This window comes from Betta splendens, chromosome 3, assembly GCF_900634795.4.
Source record: "Betta splendens chromosome 3, fBetSpl5.4, whole genome shotgun sequence".
NCBI lineage: Eukaryota > Metazoa > Chordata > Actinopteri > Anabantiformes > Osphronemidae > Betta > Betta splendens.
Genome location: NC_040883.2, coordinates 16,155,184 through 16,168,113, shown reverse-complemented (window position 1 = coordinate 16,168,113; position 12,930 = coordinate 16,155,184). Strand labels below are relative to the sequence as shown.

At 40.2% G+C, this 12,930-nt stretch overlaps 4 protein-coding genes across 8 annotated transcripts in view; 2 read left to right on the top strand and 2 right to left on the bottom strand.

Moving 5' to 3' along the window:
* syt7b (synaptotagmin VIIb) overlaps positions 1 to 3,009 on the top strand; it is a 51,537-nt gene extending 48,528 nt beyond the window's left edge. For all 4 annotated transcript variants that reach the window (XM_029145015.3, XM_029145013.3, XM_029145016.3 and 1 more), the window contains one exon: positions 179 to 3,009. In XM_029145015.3, coding sequence (XP_029000848.1) covers positions 179 to 283 — 105 coding nt within the window. In that variant the 3' untranslated portion in view covers positions 284 to 3,009. The remainder of the gene's footprint in view (positions 1 to 178) is intronic.
* A 1,996-nt stretch (positions 3,010 to 5,005) lies between these two features.
* sdhaf2 (succinate dehydrogenase complex assembly factor 2) lies at positions 5,006 to 7,441 on the bottom strand. Its single transcript, XM_029145020.3, has 4 exons — positions 7,210 to 7,441; positions 6,695 to 6,918; positions 6,259 to 6,368; positions 5,006 to 5,452 (listed from the first exon to the last, which is right to left on the bottom strand). The coding sequence occupies exons 1-4, from the start codon at positions 7,228 to 7,230 to the stop codon at positions 5,322 to 5,324; spliced, it is 486 nt and encodes a 161-aa protein (XP_029000853.1). The 5' UTR covers positions 7,231 to 7,441; the 3' UTR covers positions 5,006 to 5,321.
* A 202-nt stretch (positions 7,442 to 7,643) lies between these two features.
* Positions 7,644 to 11,614, top strand: LOC114852533 (cleavage and polyadenylation specificity factor subunit 7-like). Of its 2 annotated transcripts, none has more exons than XM_029145018.3 (9): positions 7,644 to 8,088; positions 8,473 to 8,676; positions 8,920 to 9,023; positions 9,204 to 9,349; positions 9,440 to 9,779; positions 9,904 to 10,007; positions 10,224 to 10,368; positions 10,456 to 10,706; positions 11,335 to 11,614. In XM_029145018.3, exons 1-8 carry the CDS (start codon positions 8,002 to 8,004, stop codon positions 10,700 to 10,702), a joined length of 1,377 nt encoding a protein of 458 aa, XP_029000851.1. In that variant the 5' UTR covers positions 7,644 to 8,001; the 3' UTR covers positions 10,703 to 10,706; positions 11,335 to 11,614. The 2 variants fall into 2 exon arrangements, with proteins under 2 accessions (XP_029000851.1, XP_029000852.1); XM_029145019.3 differs by having other exon boundaries at positions 10,456 to 10,724.
* Positions 11,615 to 11,745: 131 nt separating this feature from the next.
* polr2l (RNA polymerase II, I and III subunit L) lies at positions 11,746 to 12,930 on the bottom strand. Its single transcript, XM_029145021.3, has 3 exons — positions 12,778 to 12,930; positions 12,341 to 12,445; positions 11,746 to 12,018 (listed from the first exon to the last, which is right to left on the bottom strand). Exons 2-3 carry the CDS (start codon positions 12,433 to 12,435, stop codon positions 11,910 to 11,912), a joined length of 204 nt encoding a protein of 67 aa, XP_029000854.1. The 5' UTR covers positions 12,436 to 12,445; positions 12,778 to 12,930; the 3' UTR covers positions 11,746 to 11,909.

Below are 12,930 nucleotides of genomic sequence, written 5' to 3'. Positions count from 1 at the left end.
TGAAATCGGTTCCTCTAGAGGCTTTTTCCTCTGCGCTGGATTTGGGCTGAGTTCGAGTGGCAGGCTTAGCGGGCCTTTTTTCTTTAATACCCCACTGGATTTGGAGACGGCTCTTTACAAATAACATCCATCTCTGCGTGATGCTGTGTGACTTACAGTGACGCTCTCGTTCCCACAGATTTATCTTTCCTGGAAAAGTGGCCCCGCGGAGGTAAAACACTGGAAGGACATGATGGGGCACCCTCGCACCACCGTGGCCCAGTGGCACGCTCTCAAGGCCTGAGGGACCACGGGCCCAAACTGCCTACAGTGTTCTGTCCTCCTCTGAATTCAGCATCAGCCTCTCAGCCCCTAACCTCAGCACACATCCTCTACTCCCCAAGACTGCAGTCTTGAGCTGCAGAAAATGTGTCATCTCTTTGTTCTCAGGCCTCTTTGATATCCCCAACCCAGAGTTCTCGTGACACCCTCCTTAAATTTCACCCTTGTCAAGATCTGATGTCCACCTCATCCCTTTGTCTGAACTGAAAAATGTCTTTGATGTCTGTACTCACTCTCTTCTTGTACTCTTTATATGAGATTAGTTTTTCTAGATATCTCTTAGTCTGTCCCTCACCTTGTTAACCATTCTCTGTTTAACATCAGAGCAGCACCTTTTGCCACACGCGACGCCGACCTGCCGACCAAAACCGGATCTAGCCGGCATTGCGACCGTCAGACAGGCCGCACTCGATCGCCCACCTGAGTGTGAACGGCGCCCACCTCTGCCAACCACCGTCCACGTCCATCTGGTGTTGCAGCGAGGACTCTCCCACCGGCTCCTCGCCTCTTTGTTGAAGTCCCCTTCCGCATTCCTGCATCGCCGCGAAAGAGCGATGGGCTGTATTTCAAAGGGAACTGGACTAGAAGTGGACACTCAACTCATGTTTGATCTTTTCTCATTTTCTCTGACGTCACTGTAATAATTCTGCTTTGGCTGGAACCCTTTGTTGTCTGTGCGTGCTGTGGGTGATGTGCTGTAACCCCAAATGTAGTTCCTCGACGACAACAAAAAAAGGATATAACACGAACATTTAACACCGATCCGACGTGGACAAGTGTCAAAAAACATGCTTTTTCTATTTTCTTGGAATAGAGAAATCCCAACTGACAGAAAAAAAGCCAGTCAAGTGATTAATGTTGTGTTTAATTTTTTGGGTTTTCAAAAGAACTTAGAAAATCAACCTGTTCTTCCAGACACAGAAAATAAGCAAAAAGCCAGCTTCCATGCGTGTGGAGGTGTGGGTTACTCTGTGTGTGTTTGTGTTTTTGCGTGTGTGTTTGTGAGAATCAATGAGAGAGGGAGAGAGAGTTATGGACTTGAACAGCTAAATTAAAGACACTGTTGAAGAGAGCGTTGCCCTTGACAATGATGGTGAACATAAGGCACCGTTTGACCTTGTAGTGTTGAAGCTCGCCAGCGATGTGGGGAGGTCACAGGTCAGCCCTTGTTTTTCTTTTTCCAAAGTGCAGACACAGTGTGGGAAGAAATTTTAGACGGTTTAATATTTACTGCTGATCTGTGACAACAAAAGCTTTCTTTTTATTTTCTTAGATGCCATTTTGAGTTAGTTCAGAAAATTGTTAGTCTTCCAGATGTTTGCTTCACGGCCTGAATGTGACCTCCTGCACTGCCCAGATACAGAATGTGTATGAATGGAAAGAAACGAGACTAATAATACGTAGGAGAAAAGTCTTTTTACATTCCACTTGTTGTTTTTTGTCTACTGGATGTGTGTGTGTGTGTGTGTGTGTGTGTGTGTGTGTGTGTGTGTGTGTGTGTGTGTGTGTGTGTGTCAATATTTGAGCTTCTGTTTGTGTGATTGTATTTACTGTGAGTCTCTGTGTTTATATCTGCACTGAGTTCTATTTTGCCAGTTTAATACAGAAGAACATTGTTTACCGTTTTTATTCTGTATGAAACAATCCAGATGTACAAAGAAATGTGTTTTTTAAAGCTGTCTCGTCTTCAAGAATCACTGCACTTGTTGGCAACAGCGCTGGAACAAACCTCTCTTCATAAGCAGAGTTATTTTCCAAGTCGGCCGCAGTTATTTGATTTGCGAGGACGCGAGATTTGTTACACAAATTTGAAATGTCACTAAGCAGCTATAAGACGACCTTAAGTGTAACCTTAAGTGTTTTCTTTATCCAGCATGTACCAGGGTTTGAGTTAAAGACATACAGTAAGTGACAGCACTTTGTCCTCTCTGTCCTTCCTGTCCGACTCACTGAGGCTAAAATAAAGGGCGGCTCCGCGGCATCACAGGTGACGTTGCCCCTGAAACGCCCCGCTGTGCACACATGCTTTCCAGCACCAAGTGTTCTGTGTGTGCCTTATGAAAACCTGCCACACCCTGCTCGTCACCATATGTGCTCCCTCTGCCAGAGTCAGGGAGGGAGGAAGGTGAGACGGGAGATAATCATCACCTCAGCGTTAGCTACATCTCAGGTCAGAGCCGAGCACTGGCACGTCCCAAAATAACCAGAAACACCATCACCTAACTGTCCGAGTGGCCACAAAGTGTCACGTTATAACAGCTTAGTGGAAGTCACGTCAATAAGAGGAGCATAAGTATTTATTAGCTTATAAATGAAGTGGCTGTTTCAGTTGAAATCACACTCCAGTATTGTTTGTTCACTGTTTACTGACCACAGATAACATGCTTTTAAGGGACGAGCTCACATTTAAAGTTTAGGGCATTCTGCTTGAGACTAAGAGAGGTTAACCAGCAACATTTTAATTTACATACTGTACAACTGATTGTGAAGTATCCTGTATGGAAAAAACACTCATCAGTGTATCGGGGGGGTCTTTGATATCTCTGTCCTTGGTATCGCTGCCCCGTCGTTCACTCCCATTTCTCTCTGTATTGACACATCTGTGGGTGCACAATGTTAAATATCAACCATTTATTTTTTGAAATCTGTACAGTGTACATACGGATATAAATGTGTATATAAAAAAGCCCTGGTCTGGTGATTGTGATTGTCATGCAAGCACACATTGTAGCTATGGGTGGAGTTCCAGCGTTAACTGGTCTGTATTTTACTTCAGTGGGTGAAATAAGAATTCTTTTAGAAATTTTACAAATTCATAGAGTTTTAATTGAAGCTTTATTGGCCAAAAAGACATTACAGTAAGGAGTTATACTGGATGAAATTGATTACTACTGTATACTAAAATATTATTACATCACATGTACTGTAGAAATGAATGTAGGTGTGTAAATGTAAGTATTGTTAGTGTTAGTTCTGCTTATACTGAAGCAGAACCTTGCTTGTCTCATGAGTGTGTTGGTACAGATGCAATAATTAAGGGTTACTGATGCAGGTATTACAGAACCTGCTAGAATCCAAGGTGATTTCTGTTATCTTCACTGTTAAAGCCGAAGCAGAAATAAGACTTGGATTTGAAAGTCAACAAACAAGCATCTTTATTATTAATGAAACGTCCTGCTCTGAAAAGAAAGGAGTGAGCAACGGAGTAACGGTGAGCAAAGGTTGAACTCAGCAGCTTCTTTCCTGAATCTGAACTCCCTCTTTTCTCACCAGCGAGGGCGGCTTCTCTCCTCTGCTGTTCCACTCAGGCCTCTACAGAAGACACCAGAAGACACTGGTTGGTTTGGGACCACTGCTGGATAGAAGAAATAAGACAGCATGATGCTGAGGAGAGGGCGATGGCAGGGCTAAGGATAAAACACAGAGCTGTCACGACGCATGAAGAGCAGTGGAGGTTTCCTGGAGTGCTGGGCTCCAGATAGGCACCGTGGGTGTGTGTGGGCAGCTGATGAACGCACACTCTAAACAGGCCTCAGAGCAGAGAAGACGTAAACTGTCCCCACTCAGTGTGCATGTATCTGACTTTAGCTGTAGTTCAGGACAGTCCAACTTTTACCCACTGTTGATTTATTTTCTTGTACGGTCAGTACACTTATCTCTAAAATGTACTGCAGTAAAATATGGTCACAGAAAATGGAAATCCTCAAGCCCAGGACTTATAAGCACTTGAGGAAATGTGGTTAAAGAGGAAACCCAGACATCACCCCAGTTTGGGGCTTTACTGAGAACATCAACAAAGACTGGACCGGGCTCTTACTTGAGGTTTACCCTTCAAAGGAAACACATGGCAATGCATTTGACCCTTGAATGCACGAGTGCCTTGTTTGTGTAAAACCTTGGAAGTGGCTCACGTGTACATTAGAATTCTACAGGCGTACACAAACAGACTTGTGGTCTGATTTGAGATTCCGTTCACATCTTCTGGCCAGAGGGCATTTCCCTTCTGCTCTCAGCGCAAGGTTCCACTGTACCAACATGACACAGCCAGGCCACATATTTTATTCACATTCAACAGAGAAATTACAAGAAATATAATTATGTTTAATTATCTGAGCAAACATCTGGGGTTTGTTTAGAAAAGCATCCTCGTGGAAAACAGAATTGCAGACGCACTAATTTATGAATCTTGTAACAAAAACCTGTTTATTATTATTTTTTTGAAAAATGGTATTTGTATGGCTTGCATCTCAGTTTCCATTGTCTAGAAGCAGCAGCATAAATGGTCTCACCAGATCAAGTTAATGTGGCAGATTATATTTTCACATTATATCCTGCTTTCATATATTTATATATATACACACACAGTGATCGATTTTTCCTGAGGCACCAAGATAAGCAGGCGCCTCCATTTGACCATCACTGAAAGTTAAGTCATCTGCTTCCATCTGGTGTCTATACATGGACACTGCAGGCAACACAACCTTCATTATGTAACAAATGTAGAGTCTACTGTGTCATGGCACCCTCACGTCATGTGATCCCACTCTGTGATAAAAGAGATATATCACCTAAAATCAAACGACGAACATTTATTAAAAAAAACACTGTTTATAATAGGCACACTTTGATTGTTGTACTTGTAAACATATATTGTATATATTTATAAAAGCAAGATTTCCCAGTATCCATCTTACACATACAGACTTTAATTTACAAACATGATTTACAAATATACAGCATAGATATTAGAAATGATTCACAACACTTGACCTTGTGTTGCATCAGAGCCATTAACGCCTCTATTTAACGGTCGACTGCTACGAATTCTCATGTAAGCACTTCATAGTCAAGTGTTCTAAACATTTTTGTCCTCCATGATAAATTTACACATGTTGCTGCATTTGTAAAGGAAAAACATAACTTCCAGAACATTTTTCTAGAACGCTGTAACATTGATGTTTCACTTGATGAGGGTTGAGTCTTCGAGAAGGTCATAGACCTTATCGACTATCCTTATCCAGGTACTCCAAGCTGGGGGCATCCAGCCTCTGTTCATGGTTACGATTCTTTGTGAACTCCTTCAGCATGTCCATAACCTCTCCTTGATAAACCTCGGGAGTGGGAAGAGCTTCTGTTGGGGAACAAAGAAAACATACAGTCATCACAGAAGGAAAGGCAAAATGAGATTTCTTTTTTACAGCAGATGGCTGAAGAACAATGAGCACACAGACATCACTTTTGTCTATTTTAGGATAAGCTGAGTACATAAAACCTAAAGACTGGAGCTGGCAACATGGCGGTTTTCTTGTCTTGTCTCATGACACATGAACAAGAAGTAAAGATTTCGTGACCATTTGTATTAGTTTGCTATTACTATATTGCGGTTCATCAAAGACAAAAACAGTACAGCTTTCAGCTTTCTTTTCTGCTTGGGTCACTGAAATTTGAATGTGCCTTTAAGATTCTCTGTTTATTTGAAAAACCCGGTACCAACTTGGCAATTATTTAGTCTTGTTTGGTTTTCTAATGTGTTGCTTCCAGTTGGATGTGTTGATGTTGATGTTATTTTCACACAGAATCATTATTACTAATAAAACAAACATACAAAAAAGAAAATCAAATTAGGAGGGTGTTTAAGGCGGAAAGTGAGAATGTAATACCAGAGTGACAACAGCAACATTACAGAACCAAATAAAGCTGATAGGTTTTTCATTTTTTGTGTTACTGAGAAATCTTTTTGTGATTTGCATAAACAGTAATGCTGCAAGATAAAATGTTTTTATCATGAAACATTTAAATGTTTTGCAGTGAGTCTCTAAAAGTTTCTCCACCTCCCTTTTCGTGCCTTAGTAACATGTGATTTGCTGCTGACTAGGCATGGTTAATAAACTGTATTAGTTAGCTCCAGTTTGAATAGAAAAAAAATGATGGCGTCACCTGTCGCCCAGTAGTAGATGTCCCAGTCATTGCTTGGTTCATTAATCAGCCTGTCATACTGCCGCAGCTGCTTCTCTGTCATTGTGCTCAGGTATTGCTTTGCAAAAAGACTAAAGGAGGGATGGAGAGAATTTAAACTGGAAAAAACCTTCTAAGGAACACAAAACAACATCAGAACAAAAAACTTGTTGGAAACTTGCTGTATTGAATACCAGTAGTAGTGTTGCCTAAATCTAGAAAACCCAACTTCTTTACATCATTAGCTTAATTTCTGTTAATTTAATAAATGCCTATGACTTAGGCAATAACAATATTAGTTATTATGAACCATTAAAGCAACTGACAGTGGAGCTAGTGTTCAAATAGCTAAAAGAATGTTAATGAGGTGTAAGTGATAATCTATCATTCAGGATTACGATAAAATAACAAAACATACCTCAGTAATATGCAGTTCTCCAACATGCCCCTCTTGCGACTCTCATAAAGAAGCCTGCGTCTCTTAATGTCAGTGGTTTCATCTGGCTTTTCCTCCCAGGGTGGCAGAGGGATCTCAATCAGGTCAACCTTGGTGTCATCGGGAGCATCTCCACGGTAACCACGAGATGAAACCAGCCCTGTGACTGATGGTCTCCATGCTGCCCTGAAGACCCCTGTCACCAGCTTACAGGAGAGTGCATATGTAAAACACTACTCAAAGCTGTTTAATTTAGTATCTCTAACATAAAGAGTCAAACAGTACATCAACATGGACCACACAATAACAACTACTGTTGTTACAACAAAAGACTTTAACCATGACATTCAATATTAACAGATGATCTCTACATTAGTTACATCAGCGCTAACTAATATAAATCAGGCTTATTTTAAACGTCTTGTCAGAACTACCGTGTCACTAAAACGTTAACGAACAGCTCTACACTTTCATTGAAAATGTACTTGATAACTCACTCTCTTAACAGCAAAACTCATGGCTTTAACCGTCTTTTTAAGACGCTGAGAAGTATTTAGATGAGCTGCTCCTCCGTCGTGGAAACGTATGAAAGTCACACACAAGCAGCGAAAACACAGGTTTCACGTCCGGGGGAAACTAACGACGGATGACTGAATTCAGCGTACACATGACGCCATATTATTAGGAGAATACTAATGTTTAGCTAACAAAAAGCGTAAAACAAGTAAACGTGGTGCGATTAAATGTTATTACTTAATTATGGCGATTTAGATATCTTGTGGAATCGCAATAAACTCCAAATGCGTTCCTTTTCACCCTAGTACAGAAAATAATTCGCCAACAGGAACCCAAAGTTAATGGGTGTTGTTAGCCGGTTAAATATCTCCGACGCACTTCTCACTAAACGTTCAAGAATACTTAGCAACAGTAGCTAACCCATAATGGTCCTAAACTATTCAGTGCAGTCATAGACTGCAGAAAAGGAAATAAAATAACGTTATTTTTTCACAGTTTTTATTAAAATTTGATTTCTTAACGTATGTCCGTTTATGTTATTCTCGGGTTCTCTTGTTTTGTTTTAGCTAGTTTGTTTTCGAGTGCTCGAACGGCACGTTAGCTAACCGTTAGGAACAATTCGTTAGCTAATGTCAACACAAATTCTTCAATTTTGACACTACAACGGTGTTTGTGTGCACTGTACAGTGTACAAGTGTATTTGTAAACAAGTCCGAAAACAAGATACTAAACCTGCTGCAGGAGCGTTGACAGTATTATCTGAGGCCCACGTGATGGCTGGTGCAAGACCTGCTGCTGGACCGAGTTCCTCCAAGAACGATCGCCTGAGTTTGTACAGTGACCTGAATCCAAACGACGAGGTGAGTGTGGCGTTGAAGAGTTGTGTATAGTAGCAGTTGCAGTAGAACAAAAGAGATGTGGCTGTGCGTTCTTCGGAGCCGTGGGTGCTAGGATTAAAGTAAGGTCTTTCATTTATTTGAAAAGTTTATGTTCAGGCTCATATACCAAACAATTCATAATATTGGGTACTGGGTTGGATCGGGTTTTTTCGTGTTATACTTTAACTCATGGGTACCATTATTTAAACGATTAGATTATCAATATTGGTTTGCTTTTTGTGCCAAAATATATTTTGAAGAGCGAACCCCTGTCGCTTCTAACTTAACGCAGCTGAGCCTCAGGACATTTTCAGATGGCTGTTGTAAGTGTATTGTGGTTTTGATACTATTTTCTACCTCCCACAGGAGTTTGACAGAATTGCTGAAGCAAATGAACTGTTTGATGCTGTTCTGACTGGTTCAGTTGATCAGGACAAGAAAGTTACTGCTAATGTACTTCCCTCCACCGAGACACCAGCTAACGAGAAGCCTAAATTAACAGCAGTAAAAGATGAGAAAACAGGGAATCCGGGGAGGAGATTGTCCTTGTATATTGGAAATTTCTCTTGGGTGAGTAAAAGTCACTCTGAATGCCGGCTCAAATTTGTGTTATGTTCCCCGTCTTTTGTATTTGTAACACAGTTATATCATCAAGCATTTTTCTCACAATAACATTTTTTTCAACTGCATAGAAGGTGATTTTTGGCAATCAATTTAATGTTTTTCTTTTAAGTTGTACTACTGATAAAGATCAAGTGACTGTCTACCAGCATTTGTCCCTTTCATTTTTCCTTAACCTACTATTACTTGCAGTGGACATCTGACATGGACCTTATTAACATGGCTCAAAGGTTGGGTGTGAAGGACATCAAAGAAATAAAATTTGCAGAGAACAGAGTAAATGGCCAATCGAGAGGGTGAGTGCAGCAGATGTTGAAAATAATTAACTATTCATTTATGAATACACAGATAACAATCTGTGTGTATTGTCAAGTTTGCAGTAAATTGAAATTTTGCACATATGAAGAGTATAAACAGCTGGTAAAATATAATCTGATTTCTCAAACAAGTATAATTTCTCCTACTTTATAATACAGCTATGCAGAAGTGGTGGTAATGTCAGAAGAGTCGTTAAAAACATTGTTGGAAAAAATACCAAAATGTCAACTTAATGGAGGAAGAATAGACTGTCGCTTTGCCACCCGCCAGAACCTCACTATGTTTGAAGACATAGCAAATAAACGTAAGAGCAAAACAATTTTAACAATAATAAAAAACAACCAAATTTGTTGTTAAAACATTGTGATTGTCATCTGTCACATGTTCTCTACAGGTATACCCCTGCGTAACAATTCTAAGGACTCTGATTCTTCAGAGAAGATTCCATCATTATTGCCACAAGAGCCCAGCCCTCCCCCTTTACCTCCACTTTTTCCATCACACCCACCTCCAAACAGTTTCCAGTCATCACCAAACCCTTTTCTTAGCCACCTCACGGCTCCTTTCCCACATATGCCTCCGAACATCCTACCACCACCACTACCACCTCCACCATTCTTTCCTGCTCAACCACTACCTATTCCGGGACAAGCATCTTCCAATTTTCATGTAAATCCAGCATTTTTCACACCAGGGCAAGATGGGCACAGCAGCAAATCGTACAGTCAACAAAAGTGAGGAAATTTGTATAGCATTAACCTATAGCTATTGCCATAGGTAACAATGTGATTTCTGCTAGTGAGGAACAAGAGAAATAGGATTTTAGTAATAAGACTGACAACAATCTTTATTTTTCAGAAACACATCTCAAAGTACAGCTGGAGATTTTGAAGATCTAATGAATAGAAATCGAGCTGTTGCCAGTAGTGCCATCACCAAAGCAGTGTCTGGAGCAACAGCTGGTAAGTATAGGTCCAATTCTGTAAAGTGGATTAGGAACACAGTTAATAAGTCAAACAGGGAAAAGGCTGGTACATACCAATAACTGAATGGCCAAAGTACACTATTTCTCACCTTCAGTAGAATTGGAAAGAGTTAAATTTATTTCCTGTTACATGTAAGTTGTTTTAAACGCAATATTCAAGCATACATTTCTCTAATATTTAATCTTTATGCAGGAGACTTACGAGTAGCAATGGAAACTCTATTAACTGCCATCGCCATCATTAAGCAGTCCAGGGTGTATGGAGATGATCGCTGCCAAGCCCTGGTCACTTCACTCAAAGATTGTTTAGTTTCTATCCAAGGCAACTATGGCTACAGGTGTGTGTAATTATTGTATTATATATCAATTATGTTGATATATTTGTGTGCATCTCGTGCGTGTAACACCAACAGTTGTGTTTGCAGGAGTAACAATCGTTCTGGGGACAAAGATCGTGAGAGAGATCGTGACCGAGGTCGCGACCGAGGTCGGGACAGAGAGCGAGAACGTGATAGAGAACGGGATAGAGAACATGACCGGGAAGAATCTTCCAGCTGGGAGGGCACAGGCTCATCTCGAAGGCACAGAGAGCATTCTAGGAGTGGAGAGAGGGATAAGGAACGCTCACGAGAACGAGAAAGGCACAGAGATCACAGAGATCGATACCACTGACTCTGTAAGCATTTCCCTAAATGTATGGTAAACATCAATACATCATTTCATTTTTTTAGTTCCATTATAAAATAAACAACTTACTTATTAGTATTCTGATAGTGGGAAACATCAGATCTAGTATATTCATTTTTGAAAAGGACAATTAAGGCAGACTAAATAACACAGATGGACCAGAGAAAGTAGGAAAGTCTGAAAAGGCCAGGTCATAATGAAACAGGTTGCAGTTATTATTTAATGTAAGGTTAATGGGACTGTAACCAAGCTCTCTCAAAGTAGCTGCAAAGGGAAACCTAAACACCTCCTGTGAAGCATGGAGATGGCTTGATAGTGGTTGCTTATCTGTATTATATATTTGCAGTGTACAAAGAAATCTTAGGTATCTATACAGTCACAGGTCCTCTGCTTATTTTTTTTAGTTCACAGCCAACAGCATTCAATAATAGCCAAAAACTAAATATTGGACTTTGCTGTGTCCCATGGTTCCAATCTATTTTAATTTACTGTATTAAATATTAACAGGAACGAGTTACACAACCTGTTAGATGATCTTGCTGAAATCTACTTGCCATATTAAGACCACATGTCATTTTTGTAAATGACTTTTAAATGTATGGTGTGTTTCTCCTCAGACAGGTGCAGGGTTTTTAGGTGTGAAGCAAAGCAAAGATACAGAACTGCACAAGTTATATAAAGTCTGGAGAAATCCAAGGTGAGACTGAAGATCTCTACAAGAGTAAAGCACCTTTTTGTTCTTCAGTCATCTGTACTTACTTGGACTTCTACCTGTATAAGGAAAATGTGTTTGCATGCTTGGAAACACCTCTGTAACGTATGTAATACAGTGCATTGTTTTCATTGTTTTTTTTTTCTATTAAATCTACAAATTAAAAACATTCCCTGACAATGTAATTCCAGTGTGGTGTTTCCTATCCTTTATTTTGGAATTCAGGTCATGTCCATTTGCTCACTGAAGAACCACAATGGTCATATACTAATGAGATTTGTATATACTGGAAAAAAAAAACAGTAAAAGCTTAATGTCGACATTGTTTAACAGCTTTATTTAGAAAACAAGTCATCAAATATGTAAAGTATTCCTAAAGTCGTCACAGTGGATTACAATCATTTTTGAACTTCATTGTGACATGAAAACATTCATGTCACATCCCCACAAAGTCTCTGCAGCCATGATGGGAACCAGTTATCACTTCTCCAGTGGCGCGTAATTCAACAATTTTTCAATAAGATCCACATGAGACAAGAGCATCCTCCGACAACAGTATCTCTTCAGGCCCAGGGCATCAAGGGCGTCACTTAGAAAGATAAAGGAAACAATGTAAGTGCTAATGCATTACACAGCTGTATACACGTGGAAGGAGTAAGTCAAGTGCATGGATATTACTGCAAACAACAGTCATGATAGCTGCCTAAATGGTTTCAGGTAATTGCTGTGTATTCATTGTATTGCCACGTCCAGAGTCTGTCCATAGAAAACCCAATGCCCTGAAGAAAGCAGACACGCCTACACAGCGTCTTTCTGCTTGTAGAAAGCTCTCACACGGATGTGAACTGCTTTAGTTGTTCTTTAAGGACCTAAATTACATGCATGTATACAAATCAGAAAACATTTCTCACCCTTCAGTGTATTCGGCTTGAAGGAGACCGAGGTATGCCTCCCACTTGTTACCCACAATCTTTCCACACGTGAAGCACCGGATAGGAATGATCATTGTAAGACACCTGGCAACAGAAGCACGTCAATCCGTTATAAGAACCAGACTGTAAAAGTAAGTTACCTCAATTCTACACCATGAGCGTCGATTATTTGCCATTATTCTATAAGATAATTTTGTATTCGGGAGTAACGTTTAACACTACAAAAATAAGGGAAGGCTAACGGTCACTGTAACCACTGTTTTGGCTCCTGTTAGCATGTACCCATGCGATTAGCATAACAACTAAACGTTTGCTAGCTAAGATTAGCAGCAAGTACCACATTACTGTGACTTGATATAGTGCTAGTTATTTATTTATCACCAACGACACTAAACTTCCCATCGTTATATACTCACGTTAAACGGTTACGTTCACCTAAAGTTTAACTGTTGCTTGGAGAAATTATTTGTGACGGACTCCCTCGCGCTCTACTGCTGAAACAAGGAAGACTTCCGCTTCGACCCTTTCAAAATAAAAACTAGAACTTCCGCTAACATTTACAGATAATC